This window comes from Alligator mississippiensis, chromosome 8 (assembly GCF_030867095.1).
Source record: "Alligator mississippiensis isolate rAllMis1 chromosome 8, rAllMis1, whole genome shotgun sequence".
In the NCBI taxonomy this organism is placed as follows: domain Eukaryota; kingdom Metazoa; phylum Chordata; order Crocodylia; family Alligatoridae; genus Alligator; species Alligator mississippiensis.
The window spans coordinates 82230888-82250025 of NC_081831.1; the positions used below are offsets into that span (position 1 = coordinate 82230888).

Consider the following 19138-nt stretch of genomic DNA (forward strand, 5'->3'; position numbering starts at 1 on the left):
CCTTTTCAGACTCGCCACCCCCCTGGCAAACACCAGCTCTTGTTCTCACTCCTTTTGGGGCTGCAGAAAAATAATCGAGCCGTTGTTGCGTTGCAAAGAGCTCAGACAGGGCAGGACTTGTGTAGCCCTGAGGAGATCTCTGCGACTCATAGCTGCACCCCTCCCAGTGCTGGTGTGGTGCAGCACCCCGCGGCACCCCCGAAAGCAGCTCGGGTCTTTTCAGGGGTGGCTGGGGTCCTGCCCTGCTCTCCATGGCCCCAGGGCACGGTGGGGAGTGGGGGGACTTGTGCTCTGCTCACAGGGAAAGCTCCGGTGTGCTCAACGCCCCGTTTGCTTTTGCAGTTTGTTTCCCGTGCGGTGGGCAGAGAGGCCCCCCGTTTCCACCACACCTGCCATTCCCTGCTGTTTGCTAGCCGGTCTCTCCCCCGGGCCCGGCAGTGACCGGGCTGTCGCCTGGGGCTCAGGTTTCCATTGAAGTATTTTGAGCTTGGTTTCTGGCTGCCTTGAATCCTGCCAGGCTGCAAAACCAGCTGTGCCTGCCCATTCAGTCTCTGATCAGCAGCACTTCTGCTGCTCGCTTGCTCTCCGGGCAGGGAAGGGATGTCCTGCCTGTGCCTTCCTCTCTGCTTTGCAGGCAGCCTGGAGGGTGCGGTGGGCTGGTCCTTACCAAGTGGGCAAGAGCCCAGGTCTGGCAGGAAGGCACCTGGCATGGGCAGAAGCGCGAGACACAGGGGACTGGGCAAGAGGGATGTTGGGTCTGACCCAGTTGCTTCTGCTGCAGGGTGCTGGTAGCCTCGGCAGTCCAGGGAGCAGCGAGGAGGAGCGTGTCGGGTGATCCCTTCTACTGGGTCTCTAGGAGAGATGCTTAGATGCATGAGCTCCGCTGGACCGGCCTGAGGGAGCTGGGTCACGAGGGAGGCACAGCAACGCTGCTCTTTGGTGCAGCAGAGATGGCTGTAAAGCGCACATATCACACGGTCCCCACAGCCACGGGCCTGATTCTCCCCTCTGCTGCTCTGGGAGCGGAAAGGGGGCTGCATGGGGCCTTTCAAAGGCATCAATGAGAACCAGGTCCTAGACACCGAACCCACCTCTCAGCTGGAGATGCCAGCAAGACCACTGGGAAATCCCTCTAAAGCGAGGCCTGGGGACAGGAGCAGAGCAGCTGCTGTCTGGAGCTTGCTTTGAGGTGGCGAATGGTCCGACGCACCTGGCGTGCAACTCTCCCAGCTGCTGCGCATTGGTGCAGGAGCACACGTGCCCCAAGTGCTGGGGGTAACTGAGGACAGTGGCCTCTGTTGTAAGGATTATATGAACGTGGAGAAACTCTGACAAGTAAGGAGCTCTCCCCTCGCTCTGCTAAACCCATTAAAGGTGCGGCTTTAGCAGCAAAGTGCATTCCCCAGCTGAGAAAACATGGAGCCTGGCATCTTCTGCTGCAGAAAAACAGTGCCGTGTCCAGGACTATGCGGCACAGACTCCCCCGAAGCAGCATCTCTCCCCCGCTCTTTCCAGGTGGTTTCTAGTTCTCTGCACTGATGGCAGCTGCAGAAAAGGTTTGCGCTCGGTGGGTGGTCGAGGCCTTCGACTGGAAATCTGCTCTACTACCCTGCTGTCTCATACCCTATATTGTACCATCCGGCCGGAAACTCCTCAGTGATGCTTAATATATATCATTATATCAAAATATATAGTTTTGGCAATTTCTCAGTTGGTCTAATAAAAGGTATCATCTCTGAACTGGGAGTTCTAGATTTTTGCGTTTCATCAACGATCGTTATGCATCCCCTGGTGAGCTGAGAAATCACTTCTTTTCCATATATCTCATCAGGGTTGACACAGGTAGTAGCTCCCCTCTTCTACAAGCAGCTCCTGAACATTGGCACAACTGGCTATACCGTACCCGCCACTTTTTCCCCTCTTAAGCTGGAAGTCCTAAGAGATCCCAGCATCCTATGAGAAGCTGGATGCTGCCATCTTCTGGGGAGATGGTAAAATTTGGGGAAAAAAAGAATAAAAACCTGTCCACAGGGTGCCAGACGTCCATAGGAAGTGTTGCCGAAAGCTATGCCTGGCCTGCCCACTCCGGCACTGCCGCAGCACGCCCCAGTGTCCTGTAGCCATGGTGAGAGCAGCGCTGGGCATGCCCCAAAAGCAGCAACTCCGCGTTTTTTCTGCCTGCACAGAGCAGGACCCGGGGCCGGGATGCAGACACGGCACGGTGTGGTGCAGGCTGGTTGTTAGCATCAGCCGTGTGGCTCAGGGCAAGAGAAGAGACCCCGTTGTCCCCACTGTGAGTCACGTGTAAGGTCGATGGTTCAAAAGGGATGATGCATGGGACGGCTCTGCAAAATATTTTTAACGGTTTCTAATTAAACGTGTAGAGTTAATTAGATACTGACGGTCTGGAGCTCCTCGTGTAAGGGGGGGCATCGGCTCGCGACACCATGCCACTGTGATCATCCCAGAGCTCCCAGTTCAGCTCTTTCACTCTCCAAGCAAAGCGTGGTGTTTCCTGGGAGGCTGAAGGTGCTGGTTGCATGTGGCTCTGGGACGTTTTAGGCAATGCAAATGTGAGTGTTTGGCCAAGCTTTCTATCCTCGTGCAGGTTCACTGCAATTGGGACTGTCACCGGACTAGAAACATAGCCTTTACCTTTCCACATGAGAAATCCTCAAGCAAGTACAAGTTACAGCGGCGTGTCTGACTGAGAGCAGTGGGGAACACACCAAGCAATTAAACCTTTCCCTCCCAGGAGTGCATCCGCTTTTGGCACAAATGGATTTGTCTCTCTTAGGTGCCTGCTATTTGTTGCATATATTATGAGGTTCAGTGGCAAATCGTGCAATAAATGTAGACTGGCCACATGTGCAAAGTAATGATCACACGATAAAAGTGACTGTAGAGCTATAAAATGAGTCAACCAGCTACAAATTTAGTGCTTGAAAATGTATCACAACTCTAGAGCTGGTTTCCATCCAGCTTCCATTTGAATGTGTAGCAGGGCCCATAGATCCTGGTTTTTAATATGCCACCCTCGGTGCCAGTAGGGTTTTGGGCACCTCTCAGTGGCACCCAGCTTACACGGCCACAGCTTGGATCTAAGGATGATGCTTTCCCTGGTGTCATATAGTCTAAATGAGCTTCTGCTCTTGCCACCCCAAGCACCAACCCACTTAGCTTGAGCCTGAGCTTGCTTTGCTGGGGGTGTAGAAAGCAGGAGAAACCAGCGGTGACTCTGAAAAGAATCTGGATGCAAAGCCCATGGGATGGGACGCCACCCAATGACATCACAGGGTTTTGGGGCAGGATCTAGGGGTACCAAAGTGGTGCTTGTGTGACTCAGGCAAGTGACTTCTTACACGGCCATTTCTGCAACCATGACCCCTCCAAAGCCTCCTTCAGCTCTTCCCCAAGAACAGAAATCCTGTCCTGTGCTAACTGTACCCTTGCACCAGCACTGACATTCCTGGGTATCCTTTTGGCAGGCAGCAACATGCTGCTACAGGGGTGTTCTAGGGGGTGGCAGTGGTGCCTTTGACTGTGTTGGGTTGGGTTGTTAAGTGTTGGGTTATTAAGTGTTGGGTTGGGTTGACAGTGTTGGATTGGGTTGTTAAGTGTTGGGTTGGGTTAAGTGTTGAGTTGGGTTGACAGTGTTAGGTTGTAAGGGTTGGGTTGGGTTGACAGTGTTGGGTTGGGCTAAGTGTTGGGTTGGGCTGACAGTGCTGGGTTGGGTTAAGTGTTGGGTTGGGTTGTTAAGTGTTGGGCTGTTCCTATCAGCTCTGGAGCACTAGCAGTGGTGGAGGCCTTCACTGGAGTGTCAGTCAGCAAATGCATTTGCACACACACCCTGTTGTTTGCCACAGAAGGTAAATGTGAGCCAGTTAATACTCTGCCCCCTCCCTCCCCCAGTGAAGAACAGTGGGCTCCAGCCAGCCAGACATTACAGACAGCGCAGTGGCACACACTCAAAGGGCCAAAGCTGACTGTCTCTGGCTGCGGCACACTCAGACTGAAAGGTCTGTGTAGGGAATGTAGATAACCAGAGGTTACGCATCACCTGCGGTTTATTCGGCACATTGGCCTCCTACATCACCTCTTCCTAAACTAACAAAACATACAAAGATTCTTACAAAACCACATCCAAATCCAGTCTCTCATTTAGCTTGGTTTGGTGCAACGCTTAAGGCTTTCAGTCGCATGATCACATTGACCAACACGTGGCATCAGGGGTTGATGGCGGGCTGTGCCCAGGCCATGGCTGGGTTCAGGTTTGGGGTGGGATTGGGTTGGAGGACTCTGGCTTTGTGCTGGGTTTTGTCGGTAGAAGTCTAGGTTCCATCTTGGCACTTGCCAGCCCCCACGGCCGGCCTGTCCTCTGGGCGTTGTGCTCCAAACCTCAGCCCAGCCAACACATGCAAGGAGGAAACCTGGGGTACTTGGCACCAGAGCAAACCACTGATGTAGGTGCAGAAAGTGACTGGGATCAGCGTAGCCCCCAGCCAGGGCTCTCTGCACCCGTCAGCATCCCAGGGGGTGCACTTGCCTACTCATGTTGTAGTTACACCTGTGCAAACCCTGCTTCAAGCAAACCCAAGGATGGTGGGGGAGGATTTAGATCAGTAGTTCCCTGGAACAGCATGCACCTGGTGCATGTTTGCCGGCCCTGGGGGCTTGAACCATGAAGGCTTGGGGGCAGGGAGCCCTGTACCATGCTTGGCATACACTGTGACAAAGGCACTTGGACATCTGGGGGCCTCGAGGCGGCCCCACTCCGCCTCCCTGTCCTGTTCTCCATGCTCCCCACCTTCCCCAGCCCCCAGCCAAGGCAGGGGATGAGGCTGAGGGATTGCATTCGGCCACGTGATGCCTAAGGGGGCAAGAGGCTGGGACGCAGGGTGCGGGTGGAGGGGAGCATCTCTGCGGTTCATCAACTCTGCGTGTCAGGAGGGGACAGCGCGCCGCCAAGCCAGCCGTCTGTCAGGAAAGCTATTGTGTTTATTGGGCTGCAGGTTGGCCGGGCTGGGCCGAGTCAGGCCGCCGGCCCCGCGGGGAGCATATGGCATCAGGGCATGGTGACCATCCGTCCCACGTTCCTGGCGGCCATGAAACGCCACTTGTTCCTCAGCCCAGAGAACCGCTCGTCCAGGGTCAGGCTGGTCTGCGGGGGAAAGGGAGTGTCGTGAGATGCCACCCCAAACTGGGTCCTTCCTGCCACCCACCCCCAGTCCAGACTGATCTGTGACCATGCAACCTCTCCTTGAGCCCCTCCAGCGATGGAGAGTCCACAAAGGAGGGAAGGAAGCTGAAGGCCAGTCAGCGTTTGCCGCACGCGCTTCCCAGGTCCGGCCTGTTCCAGGGCCGCACGGTCCGTGCAGTGATGTTCCCCCTCCTGGGTGCTCGCATGCTACCTGGTTCGCCATGGCGCGGAAGTTGAACCTCAGCATCACTCCTTTGGGCTGGGGCTTGGTCGGCCTGGGGAAGGGGGGTCTCCTGCCTCTCAGGAACGGACGGTTGGCTCCCGGCCTGGAGAAGGGGCTGAGCGGCCGAGGTGGGTTTATTCGGCACATGCAGACCCTGCTGCTCCCCCGGGAGAGGGGTGAAGGAGCTGCCTTCAACCCTCCCCAACGCCAAACCTTCCATACGCCCTCGTGGGGCTTGATCACAGCACACGGGGACCCGTGGCTCCCGCACCCTCTCGATGACCCTCCGCTTATAACCCAGACCCCCTGGCAGTCTCTGAGTGGGCAGGCCCTGCATTTCCAACAGAGCTGCTTGCATCCAGAGATCCTGGCAGGTTTGCAGCCGACGAGCCCGCTCGTATGGCTGTTTCTAATGAACTCCGATAATGGAGTTAAATTAAATCGAAGCGTGGAAGTCGTGGCCACCAGGTGCAGTGGGAGCTGGGAGTTTTGCCGGATTCAGACAGAGACTGGATGCATCCTTGGAGGAAAGGGGCATCTGTTGCTGTTTGGCATGGGAGCAAGGGGCACGGCCTCTGCATCAGAGCTGCCTGGACCTGTAACACCAAGGCTACCACCGACTTACACGTTGCCTTGGCCTGCCTGAGGATTTGCCACAGAGACGGTCAGCACTGCGCCAGGGTTGGGTGCCAGCTGCCACCTGCCAAGAGCGAGATGTGTCTGCTCGGGCCTCAGCACCGAGGGAGGAGCTGGGCGCACTCCCAACGCCTCTCTCCTGGGGGGTTTTATTTTGACCGCCCCAATTACCTTCTCATCCATGGTGGTTTCCCGGCTAGGCTGGCTTCGTTTTGCTGTGAAATAAACACACAAGAGGGAACTGACTTCAAAAGCTGCTTCTCGCTCCTCTGAACTCCGTCATTAGAGAACACGGGGAGCAAATCTGGTGCAGCCGTGTTGGGATTTCACTCAAGCGCGTGGGTTAGTGTGGGCTGATCCTGTCCCCACAGGCAAAGCGGCAACCCTGCATCCCGCTCCTGTTCTGCCTCTGTGCTTGCCAGACCCTGGGAGACTCTCTCCTTGTAACGCAGCCTTGCAACTCAGGGCTTGGTCCCCAAAGCATTAGCCACGGGGTCACGGAGATGCCCCTCCTTCACGTGCATGTATCTGCAATCTTGGGGCCTGCTCTACAGCAGAGGAAGACGAGCTGCAGGGCCAGAAGTGGAGGTGACGTCGGACGGACCAAGAGCTGCAGACCGCAAAGACATTGCAGAGCAGGGAGGAGGGAGCTGGGCGAGCGGCAGAGCAGCAGCTACGGTGCCCCCCAAAATCCACACTGGGGAGAGCACAAGCTATGTCTAGGTATAACCGTGGCTCTTGCCCCCAGCTCCTAGCGGCAGTCAGGGCAGCGTGAAGACGGGAGGAGGAAAGGCTGTTAAAAGGAAAGCCGTGGTCACACTCGCTAGCAGTACAAAGCATGGTACCGCACTGACCCCTCTGTAAAAGCCGGGCTTGGATCGCCTCTGTTGTATCTGCTTCTGCTGGAAGGCCGGCCTCCTGTTTAGGGTGAAAGGCCGGCCGCTGAAGGGAAAGATATGACGTTACCTATGATTGCCTGGAAGGGACCTTCCACAACGGCCTCTCCAGCCATTGACTAGCAAACATCCCCGCAGGCTTGATTGAAAAGGATATAAAAAGCTAACTGGCCGTGCCCAGGCCTGGGTATTAGACAGCTGGAAAGAGCACCGTGCTACAGCAATGAATTCCCTTTGCCTTCAGTAGGACGCTACACTGCAGCCAGGGTCCTGTGTTGGCCAAAGACCTGGCCAAAACATTTAATGTTATGTCCATGGAAAATCCCATTCTCAGGTTTTTTGGGTTTCCTTCCCATCTCCTTCCCGTTATCGTTTTCCACCCTTTTTTCCCAATGCAAAAGACAGAAGGAAGCAGGAGGGGATAAGGAAGTAGACATAGAAAAGAGACCTTTTTTCAGTTTAAAAAAACTTGCCTTTACATTAAATGAATTTTGTTGCAACTAATTTCAGCAAAAGAATTTTCTTTCTCAATTGCCGACAGGGAGCTCTTGTCATGGATCATTTTTAATGACAGCAACGTCCTAAGCATCTCTTGCTTGGCTCCTTGCTTTTCATCCCAGCCCCACCCCGTGTGCCACCATTACGTCACCTCCACTGGTTTTGCAGAGCTCGGCAGGTACTGCCATGACCCTTGCTTCTGGACCATGCTCACAGACGGGCGCTGGGTTCAATACACAGGTTGAAATGCTGTGGCCTGTGACAAACAGGAGCTCAGTCCCTGGGCCCAAATTCCTGAGGCTTGCCTTGGAGTGAGCAGTACCTTGGTTGCAGCGTGGCTGTGCGTGCAATAAAGGATCGTTCAATGCAAACAAGGCTGCTGGTGTCTGGCCCCTATGGCTTTGACATCTTGATTTTAACTGTTCTGTTTCCATAAAGGCAACGTTTACTTTAATAAAAGAGGCTGTGAAAATATGTAATAAAAGCTCAAAGGATGCATGATTTATTATTCATTAAATTAAGAGGCAGATGAAATGTCTGTCCCATTAAGCACAAGCGCAGTATGGTAACGCTATCTCAGAGTGGCTTTGTCCTGTACAAAGAGCTGTCTCCCATCACACAGTGCAGCAAGGGTGGATAAAAATCAATGTTTTTTTAAAAGAATTAAAAAAAAAAGATTTTTTATTTAAATCAGATTTTTTGATTTAATCATATTTTTGTTAAGATGTTTTAAAAAAAAAAAACAATATAAGGATAGTTTTAATGTAAGATATGTTAAAGCTCAAAGTTATCATCCTGGAATAGAGATTATAACTTCTAATTATATGCTACTTGACACAATATATTCATATAACCTTTTTAGAAAAGTTTTATAAATAGGTTACAACAGGCCATGGACTATATTAGGGGTCCAATCTTATGGGGGTCCTCTATAGATTACTCAAAATTAAAGAAAACTGCTCTACCCAATGGGACTGAGTGCTCTCTCTAGAAGATCCCATTAAGCATCTCTGTGATGCTTGGTTTCAGTTCTCAAACTGTGGGTTTGTGTCTCCAGAGATAACATCCTTGTTAGAAGCAGCACATGGGGTGGAGAGAGAGCAGACTTGATTACCCACCCATCAGCCCTCTTGTCTCTCTGCAAGTTTGTGCACACAGAGTCAGGCCCTTACCTTTCTCGAAAAGTGCAAAGTTTCAAGAAGTTAAATGAACAGAGGATATCAAATAACAAGAGTGCACTTTTTGCAGAAAACAGTAATTAAATCGAGGCTTCCTGACCAGTGATTTCAACTGATTTGATTTAAATCAAATCCACCTGGGTGCAACACAAGGCTGTAGGGCCCGATAGGCTGACCTGACTATAACACTTCTCTGGCTAGTGCAGAGCCGCAAAGGAGCTTCTGCGACATCATGGGTTTGTTGCAACCAACAAGGACAACGTTTCAGGCCCCGACCGCTGTAGCAGAGGCACTACCTTCTCGCTGGGCCTTGGACTGCGGCACCCAGGGTCCTGAATCTCCGAGGGTGCAGGAGGGGCCTGGTCTGTGCTCCGGTCTGTCCACTGTCATCACTTTTGCTGAACCCTTCTTCATTCTGGTTGCCCTGGAAAGGAACAAAGCTCGTCCGTTACCCGGTCCAAGTGCAGCATGCGCCCCATTGCTAGGCAGCAAGAAAGATGATAGAGCACGTGTGTCTCTATTAAATACTAGTGATTTATCCCAGGCCTGAGGGAGCAGGAGCTTAAACCCATGGATGTCCATTGGCTTGTCCTGTACATGGGGAAGCCACCAAACCCACAGCACCCGTGTCTCTTACGGCATCACTTGAGATGCTTGGAGAGCTCGTAAGGGGGTTCACCCATGGGGTTGCTCATGCTGTGCTTGTCTACAGCTTAATTTCACGATGGATGGCCACTTTCTGACATGATTTTGCTTTTCCTGCTGCAGAGCCTGCCGTGCGAATGGGGTGGGTTTTTTGCTGTGTAAACGGGTGGGTTTTTTGCCTTCTTGGCTAACCGACGTGATATGAGATTGATCCTTTGTGGTTATCAAGCCCTGTCAAGTAATGCTGACCAGGACACGACTAGTTCTCTTGACCTGTTCCATGATTTCTCCTCCTCTGTCTCTTGTGCTTGCTATTTTCATCAACAAGGTGCTGGGGTCTTTGCATGATAAGCAGGGCAGAGCGTTTAAAAAAAAAGATCCAGAAATGCAAAAAAGTCGCCTGCAGAGATGCAGCACAGAGCAGAACTAGGATGATCCCAGCATCGCCAACACACAGAGCCCTGCCTTGCTCAGCGTGCCACTGCTTGCTGCTCTCACATGCAGGTAAGAGCTTTGCTGGTTCCGAGCCTTTGGAGGAAGGAGGAAAACCACTTCAGAAAACACCTATTCAGTAGCGTAGGACTCCCTTGTGCCGTGACTTGCAAAGACCGGTATCACTGTACCAATTATTGCTGTAGGACAATAACCTCCTCACTGTTACTGCCTGCTAGAGGACAGATGTTCCCACATACTCCTACTCTGTTTGCTTTTGTGGCATGAAAGCTACCTTTAAATTATTCTTCTTAGCAACTACTTATGGCTTTCTGGGACCATCCAGCTACATTCAATACCTAGCTGATTTCTTTTCTTTCTTTTTTATAACAAGTACCACGTACTATTGCAGGCTCGGTGCAGCTTTCCTTCACTTAAACTCTTAGGAGATTATTGTTAAACATGTTATCACCATTTGTAAAAGCCTATTGAGAGTGTGTGGGATACTGTTTTCAAACTCTTCTACCTCAATAGACTTTCACCAGGACCAGGTTCCTTTCCTGCAGACTTACCTACCTCCTACATCTTGGCTTTCACATATTTCGGTGCAAGGAACGTTCAAAATAAAGTCAGATGAAGTCTTTTAACACGCTTTAAAAGTGTGTTTTGCTCCCATTCTCTTCCTAAAGCGAGTGAACTGTGTTCACTTACATGTTTTTTTAACAAGTTCTCTTTAATAAAGACTTGGCCTGAACACTGTCAGCCTGAAAAGGAGAATGGTACAGGCAGCTAAAAAAGGGAGTTGATAATAGAAATGCTCGGGCAACCTGAAATACAGCCGTCTCAAGCAGGGATGTATAACAGTAGGCTTTCACTATATGTCAGTGAGACATATGAACCTGAGCCAAAGCCTTTTGAAGTCAATGGGAGTGCTGCCACTACCTTCAAAGTACTTGGCAATATACCTTGCACAGGGAAAATCAATGGTGAGTCTGCAAATACTTCCCTGGAAGTAGCAATATTAAGACGAGCTGAGATAGGATCTGCCTATAAAAATACATCTCTTTTGCACAGCCTGTCTGTAAATCTGTAAACTTAACTGGAGGGGGTGGGGGGGTGCATCTGTATGTGGGTGTGCATCTGTGCCTGTGTCTGAGTACGCGTTTAGATCCCAAACTATTCAATCCAGCCATAACTCTCTTGCCTCTACCTCTTGAGTAGAAATCTGGCGATTTAAGGGGCTCACTCCATTTAATGTCACGGCTGTTCTTCTCCTTGGGCCAGGTATGGTGCCCCTCCACTGCTGCCGGTTGTACTGCTGCTGTCCAAATCCTCTTCTTAATCGATTGGGTCCTATGGAAACAAACACTCAGGTCAGCACCTGTCAGAAAGCTGATCTAGGAATCCAGCTTTATTAAAAATTTTCCTAGATGCCTTTGTGTGATCTGAAAATATCTGCGTAGGCAGGGAGAGAGGGTATCCGCGTAGTGATGCGAGTTAGCGTTCAGTTATAAATTCCTGTTTTGAAAGTACCTCTTATTTCAAAGTGTATCTGGATGCAACAATCTCTGTCATAATGTTTTGAATGTTAGTAAAGGAGCTTGCAATATGATCTGCATTTTTTCGCCAATCTAGTGTTTTGCTCAAGGGGAAGCATATTTTTTTGATCTGCCCTTCCAGAGACTCAGTCTTACGCTTTTATTTCATGTAAGATTTTTAAAACTAGTATTGAATTTAGTAATGGTGGGAACGTTAAAGGAAGGAAAGAGTGACGCAGTTCTGACTTATCATAAACACCTCCCCAACAAACCTGGCACGAGGCAGCCTTCCACCCTCGTGCCAGAGCTCATATCCCCATGCTACTATGAAACAGCTCGGAGATGCAAATGCCTCCTGGGTGCAGGCATGCACATCAGTGCAAGCACCAGAGGACAAATCTGTAAAGGTCTGGGATTGGCTGAGAGAGCCCAGATGTGATTTTATGGATGAAAAGGGGGCAATGCCCTTTTATAGGTATATAAAACTTCGCATACATTCTGCGTCAAGGAACAGAGCTTTTGTTGCTGCTGTTCTGAATCAATGCGTGGTACGCAGACACACCACATTTAATGTGATTTTCTTTCCCTAACGTTGTCTGATACATTTTCTGAAGTATAAGGTGAGAAGAAGAGAGCAAGCTTAATCTTTCAGATGAAATGTCGGTTCATTAGGGTCTGAATTGCTCCCTGTAATAAACTCATGTAGCTATAATTAAACAGTCATTTTCAGAGTAGCCCCCTCCATGAAGTGGCCATTCATACTCATAGAGGCGTATCAATTATTAGCAGAGACGTTGCTTCAAGAACAAGCTTCAGACATGATGAATTACAAAGCTTAATAACGTCGTGCGGTTGAAAAATGCTGCATGCTGCAGAAGATAACCTCAGTATTGCAAATCCACAGCAGTTTAGAGTCTAGACTGATCCTGCATCATTGATTATTGCATTGAACTGATGGGTTATGATAACTGGAGGCAACTGGAAATGAAGCGTGCTCAGGAAGCACCAACTTCCCCTTGTCCCGTGGGTGTCACGGTGACTAAGGCTGAAGGTTGCTATATCTTAACTGGTAATAAGTGCTGGCAAAGCTGGAGGAAAGGATGTTGTAGTACAGTGGGAAAAGAAAAAACAGGCTCACTTAGGAGCAGTAAAGCAGCAGAGAACAGATGTAGCAGGACAGCAGCTGTTTCAAGCCAAGGATATGTCTGTGCGTAGGGGTATAGTGACATGTCCCTATACAGGGAGCAAGCAGATGGCATTGAAGAACACGCCACGTTGGTCCTACATTCCCTAGGGTCAGTAAAACTGCTTCTTCTTGGCAACTCAGCAATGGCTTTCTTTGTGCAGCTCTTCACACCCCAGCAGCTGTTCCTGAATGAGGCAGGGGAGGGGGAGCCAGGGGAAGGAAGAGCGCACTGCTGGGTCTAGGTGTCACGGGCAGCTTTCCCCCGGCACGTCCCCCCATCCTCCCACCATTCCCCTCTTGCCCTGGATGAATCCTGCTCTAGACAGCCCTGGGGTTTACTTTCTAGCCCTTAGCTGTTGCTTCTCTGCCATCTGTTTTGCCCTCAAGCTGGGCTTTCTCTCCTCCTTTCTGTTTCATTTGCCACACCGCTGCCCTCCAGTTGCTTTCTCTGATCCACGTGCCTGGCTGCACTGTCATCTCCACCCAGCTACCAAGCATGCCAGCCTAACATGGGCTAATGTGGTGGAGGAAGCAGCTCAGAGATGCCTTTTCTCTCTGTGCAGCTTGTGGTGGAAGGATAAATACCAAAGCAGGCAAGGCAAGCAGACACACTGCACTTAACTCGGTGTTGTCTGCCTTTACACTGGAATAAAAGTGGAGCAGATGCAGTGCATGCAGCACTGCACTGGTACAAGCCACTTGAATCCAGTAAACCGTGACCCTGAGAAAACCCTGCAGTTGCTATTTCCCGGTGTGCACACACTGTGTATCTGCGGCTCTGCTCCGTTTCAGCTGCCTGTTTTGGGGTAACTCTTTGCTCAAGCTATTACTTTGATCCCTGGCACCCAGTGGCAAGTGCTATAATAGCAGCCCTCAGTTAGCTGCTGCAGGATAAGCCAGTCGTCTGTCCACTCTGCATGCTAGGGTACAAAACCAATGTAAACTATACCGGGGTCAACCTGTAGTGTATGGGCACGGTCAAAATCCTCATGTCCATGCCACAGCACTGGTTCTGCTCATCAGTGCCCTAGGCCACACTGTTAGCGGGTGCAGATCCCCGGCACCGCAGGGCCACTGGCTTTGGTGGAGCTTCACTGACTGGCACCAGCTGGGTACGTGTCTCTGAGCACAGCCCATAGGCATTGCAAGTTTAAAAGCAATAGCCCCTGATGCTATAACCATCCAGAGAATGTTTATAAAAAGTCTTTTATAACAAAATCTGCCGTGCACGCAGCTGAGAAAGCCTCGCTTTGTGCTGACGGGGTGAGCTCAGAGCACCGTTGTGCTGAGTGCAGCTATCCTGGTAGAGCTGCTTCTCCCCCTCCCAGCTTTAGCCTGACTGAGCCCCTGTGTGAGCAGGGTTTGAGCATCCTGACTTCAGGGATGATTTGAAAGGAGCACAGCTTCTTGCCCTTAAATCTGTGGGGCTATTGGTGCCCAATTCCAGTGTGGGCAATCACTGTTCACCAGGGCAAATTCCCTTACTGCTCTAATCAGGTGCGGTATTAACCCTTCCTTCCCTGCCGTTACAGCATGGTAGTTTGGATCACAACATCCCAGCCCAGAGGAAGCTGCCTCTCAGGGGCAAACGATGTGATGTAAGCCCTGGCAGTCCCAAGACCTGGGTTTTTGGCAGCATGGAGCACCTGAAATGTCTGTTAACTTTGGCTTCAGCCAGGGTACCTTGTTGGACTGAGCCTTAAATGCAGCTAGCTGAATGTGCGAATGGCTGCGTTTGGCAAAAGGCGTAAGGAAGGATTTGTTTAAAAGAAATACATAAACTAAAATCTCCAGTTTGACTCCTCTAACCTGGACTGAATTATTCTCTAGGGCGAAGCAGTGGCTGCCACTTTGAGGGTACGGGAATATCAAAAACCTAAATTTCTTTTGTGGGAAAATCAATTTGCTAGGGTAAATTAAGGGTAATTTCTTCTGAAGCTGAGCATGTCAGGGATGCTAGACGTGGCGCTGAATGACAATGCCGAGGAGCAGGATAAACACAAAGAGGATGGGTGTCATTATGGCACTACACACCACAAGCAGGGAAGGATCGAAGGTAGAGGTGTGTAAAACCTCTCCAATCTTCAGTTAAACTTGTTTCAGAGGAGTAAGAAACAGCACAGCCAAGAAAGGCTCTTCAGAGACGTTTTGTCTTGTGGATAAAACTGGAAAAAGAATCCATTTCAGATGGCTGCCTGGTCTCACCCTCTTATGAAAAGCACATCATAAAAAAAGAGGGCCAACCAAAATGACAAATTAACTCCAATAACGGAGCTGTCAAAGAGGGGAACCAAAGAGGTAATTTAAGTGTGCTCTGGGAAGAGGAGGATTACAAAGAGGCATAATTAAAATATGCAGAGCTCAAAAGGGAATACAGAATAGCGATCGCGTCGCTTTGAATTAGTAATGCAAGAGAAAGAGGAGAAAGTGAAAAGGCAAATTCATGCTTTGAAATATTCAGCTGTTACGGGGAGGATTTGTTTTGGCGAAGCTGCTGAAAGCAAAAGTATCCTTCCAGGCACACAGGGATTAAATAAAAAGGATCTAGCAGAGAGACTTAGGTGTGTAAATACACAGTTAAAAGAGATGAACGAGCTTCTCTGGCTCTTTCTAGATGGACCCCTCCACTGCCCCCGTGGCTGCGTCTCAGCAAGCGCTTTGCACCTTGCAGGTTGCGCTGCACCCAGGCACGGAGCCACGGCCTCCCGTATCCATACGCGGTCCTGTTCCCGAGCCGCTGCCTTCGCTGGTTCCTGATGGCCTGGGTGTCCGTCTGGTCTTTCTTGTGGCGCTTGATAATGTCATCTGGATGCAAAAGACAAAGACCAAAACAAATCAGGGGATGTGGGTGCTTCCACTAGCCTCCCTTTCCATTTCGAGGACTCATTGTTGCCGCTCATAGGCAAAGCTGTGAACTATGCTGGCCACGCAGCCAAAGATTACGGACAGCACAGATAACGTACCATCAGCTTAGAGACTGGAGATGAAATGAAGGTGGGTTCATAGGCTTTAAGCTGACATTAGCCCTCCACTGTTCCTGCTGACACGCACATGAACTCCTTTCTGAAAGCCCCATCTCCCGTGATTACAGGCAAATCTCACGAGTTCAAAAAACAAAGCACGTTTCTAGCTCTCGTGGTTGAAAAGTACAGCTTGAAATAGATAACATGTCAATCTCAAAAACCAGGAGGCAAATATCATGATGATAATTACATACTACCAAGGCTAATAAGCATGTTAATAATAACAGCAGTAACAATCATGATGAGGAGCTCCTGATAAGCGGAGCTCCTGACTCTTGGGACCTGTTTCATTATTCTTGAATACTTGGGGTTCCTTGAATTCGTTGGCAAATTTGCTCGGAAACTGCTGGATGGGATGCCTTTATGATTACTGCGACAGCATCGGAAGAGCAAAGGATGGGGGAAACCTTGCATTTTGCAGCAGAGAGACCCCCGCTACAAGAGATCCTCTTTCTGGCCTATGCTACAGCAATCTGCTCTGCAGACGGATTCAGCTTCCATGTCTGCTCGATGGACAGAAGCAGCAGCAGACGCGAGATATTTTGGGAAGCATCTGCAATGTGTCACAGGGAAAGGAGAGGGCAATCCACTGGCACTGGGTCCTTTCTTCCGGGCAGCATGGGGGCGGGGAGCTCGTTGGCCCTTTGAAACTTCCAGCATTTTCAAGCAAGCATCAGTCACTATCCTCGGCCTTGCCAGCACCACATTTGAGTTTCCTAAACAATCAACTGGAGAAAAGGAGCAGGGATGGGGAAGGTACTGCCTTCCTGTGGGAACGTACATGAGAACTGTCACAGTCTTTGGGATATAATACTATCCGTTGCAGAGGAGAGTGACCTGGCTTTCCTGCAATTTGGTCTAAGGCAGTGGAAATATGTATCTAGGCATGCACTAGGGATGTTCCCAAGGAGAGATTTCTTCCTGCCCTGTTCTCCTCTTGTTGCCCGGACTCTGCTACCCTGCTATTCGGCAGTGTGATGGATCTACTTTAGCTCTCCCGACCTCCCATCTGTGCAGCTCTGTGGACTCCCAGAGTGACTCCTCCAGCTGCAAGGAGCAACCACGCGGAGAGATGAATCTGACAAAAGGAAGCCCAGTATTGAAGCACTTATGTGGGGGAGCAGTAACGAGGGGAATGGGGTGCTGGGCTCCAGTCACCAACTCTGATCCACCCCACCGGAGCTCCCTGCAGAACAAATCCAACTTTCCAATGTCCTGGCGATGGAGCTCCTGCTCCCCCTGATCCATGCTCGGCCTCGGGGAAGAGGAGAGCCGAAATCTCTATGAAAAGTACAATCATTTGAAACTGGCCGAGATAACAGAGACGATAATCCCTGAGATCTATATTGCAAACCTTCTGACTTCATGCGGGGGCAGCTGTTTATGCACGGTTCACCGTGCTGGCTGCCAGCGAAATGACTAGCATCATGAGCACGCTGCTAAATATAGTCTCTGCACCGAGTGCCCAGCGGGCATGGCTCCCATCTCGCCTTTGACAGAGGCCTGTTTAGGACGGCCTCTCCTGAACCTGCCGTGTTTGGCTCGCTCTACCCTGTCATGTTGCCCTGATACAATTTCTTAAATGGTGATTTTTTTCCCCCTCCCGTTGCATGTCTCCTTACCCTTTTGATATACCGTTTAGGGGCTGTACATACATATGTTCTCATGGACTGCAACCCGGGTCTGGGGCGGTGTTTTTAATGCTGCATATCTGTACAAAGGCCAATCTGACGCACCCGTTGCTGCTAGGGCCCTTACAGCTTTCCTCCTGTACAGATCTATTCGTCATAGGAAGGAAACTCAAACCACAAGAAAAATAATTCACCCAACAGCTGTTCCCATGAAAAAAAAGGCTCCCTTTCAGTGCTGTTTGAAATCAAGAGAAATTTCCTATCTGTGTCATCAACCTGGGGGGGGACAGGTCTCAACATCCTCAGGTGCTGTTGAGTTTCATAAGTTTGGGATCTAAAAACGTACTCAGGTACAGGCACAGACACACCTCCCCCCCAGTTAAGTTTACAGATTTACAGACAGGCCACGCGAAAGAAATGCATTTTTATAGGCAGCTCCTTTCTCAGCTCATCTTAATATGGCTACTTCCAGGGAAGCATTTGAAGGCTCACCACTGATTTTCTTCCCCATGCAAGGTATATCGCCAAGTACTTTGAAGTCAGTGGCAGGACTCCCAGTGACTTCCACATTGGAAAACCTCCGCCTTTATTCCTGGGGACGTCGGGACCCCGGGAAAAAAGGGGCTGAGCTGCCAGGAATGGACTAGCAGAAAGGAAAATAATTATAGCAAGGGAGAGAGGTAACCTAGATGGGTCGGGAGGCAGGCGGCACCCCGGGAGTGCCCGACTAGTCCAGGTCCTGCCTGATCTTTCTTCTTTTCTTGCCTGGAAACCTGGCATTGCCCCTCCAGAGCATCTGGCTTCCCCGCTGGGTGCCTCAAGCGCTGGCTCCGGGGGCAGGCAGGGTCCCAGCTCCCTGGGGGCAAGGGCGGGGGGCCTTGCTGCACCAGGGCTGGGCGCTGCCCCAAGCCAGGAGCAGGGAAGCCCGGGGCCGGCGGTGCAGCGCGGTGCAGCGCAGCGGGGCAGGAGGGTCCGCAGCCTGCAGCCGCCCCGGGGCAGGGGACCGCGGAGCAGGGCCGTGTGTCCCCCCGGAGCGGCGCCTACCCAGGGACAAGTCGATCTCCTCCGCGCCTGGCTGCGGCTCCGGCTCCGGCTGCGGCTCCGCGCCCGGCTCCATGCTGCGATGCCCGGCGGCAGTGCGGGCACCGCCCCGGCCCCGGCCCCTCCGCTCCGCCCCCGCCGGGCTCGGGCACTGCCCGCCCGGGGCTAGCCCCTCTCCTCTCCCCCTGGCAGCCTCTGCGGAGTCCCGGTTCCCCCCGCGAAGCAGCAGCACGCGTCGCCTCCCTCCTCCACGGCAGACCTCCAGAGGTCTCGGTGTGAATGGGATCTCTTCTATAAGACCAGCGAAAGAGTTAGGGAACTTGTTCTTTGCAAGATTTGGGGCACAAACCCCCTTCTTCAGGCACAGGGAGAGTCTGCGGGTGGCCTGTCTGAAGGCAGACCTCCAAGGAAGACAAGGACCTTTGAGGAGATGTGATCTCTTTTATCAGACCTGCTAAAGAGTTGGGGAAATTGTTCTTTGCAGGATTTGGGGCACAAATACCCTTCTTCAGGCATGGAGAGAGTTCGCTGGTGAACTGCCTGCTGGCGACTCGACGCTTGAAGAAGGGTGTTGGTGCCACAAAAGCTTGCAAAGAACAATTTTTCCAACTCTTTAGCTGGTCTAATAAAAGATATTGCATCCATGCAAAGAACCTTGTCTGCCTGTGTGCTTAGACCAGGGGCGGGCAATTACTTCGGGCGGAGGGCCACTTACTGAGTTTTGGAAAGCCATCGAGGGCTGCATGGCAGGTTGCCAGGGACAGATAAATATTAATTTTCCAAATTTTTTAGGGGCCCCACGGGCCAGATAGAATGGCCTGGCGGGCCACATTCGGCCCACGGGCTGCATTTTGCCCACCCCTGGCTTAGACCAACCGAGCTACAACCAGTAACGTTTTCCTCCAAGGGGACATCCCAGCCCTTCTTGAACTGGGTGAAGCTCTCAGTAAGGACAGATGCCCCGCTCAGTAGCAACAGATGCCCATTTCTTCCCCAAGGAGACATCTCGGC

The 19138-nt window shown here is 51.2% G+C and overlaps 1 protein-coding gene across 1 annotated transcript; it reads right to left on the minus strand.

Moving 5' to 3' along the window:
- Positions 1-4980: 4980 nt before the first annotated feature.
- On the minus strand, positions 4981-18239 carry LOC102571232 (UAP56-interacting factor). Its single transcript, XM_014601103.3, has 9 exons — positions 18131-18239; positions 15097-15237; positions 10919-11061; positions 8928-9055; positions 6914-7001; positions 6231-6274; positions 6049-6123; positions 5412-5538; positions 4981-5161 (listed from the first exon to the last, which is right to left on the minus strand). The coding sequence occupies exons 1-9, from the start codon at positions 18201-18203 to the stop codon at positions 5066-5068; spliced, it is 915 nt and encodes a 304-aa protein (XP_014456589.1). The 5' UTR covers positions 18204-18239; the 3' UTR covers positions 4981-5065.
- Positions 18240-19138: the final 899 nt, after the last annotated feature.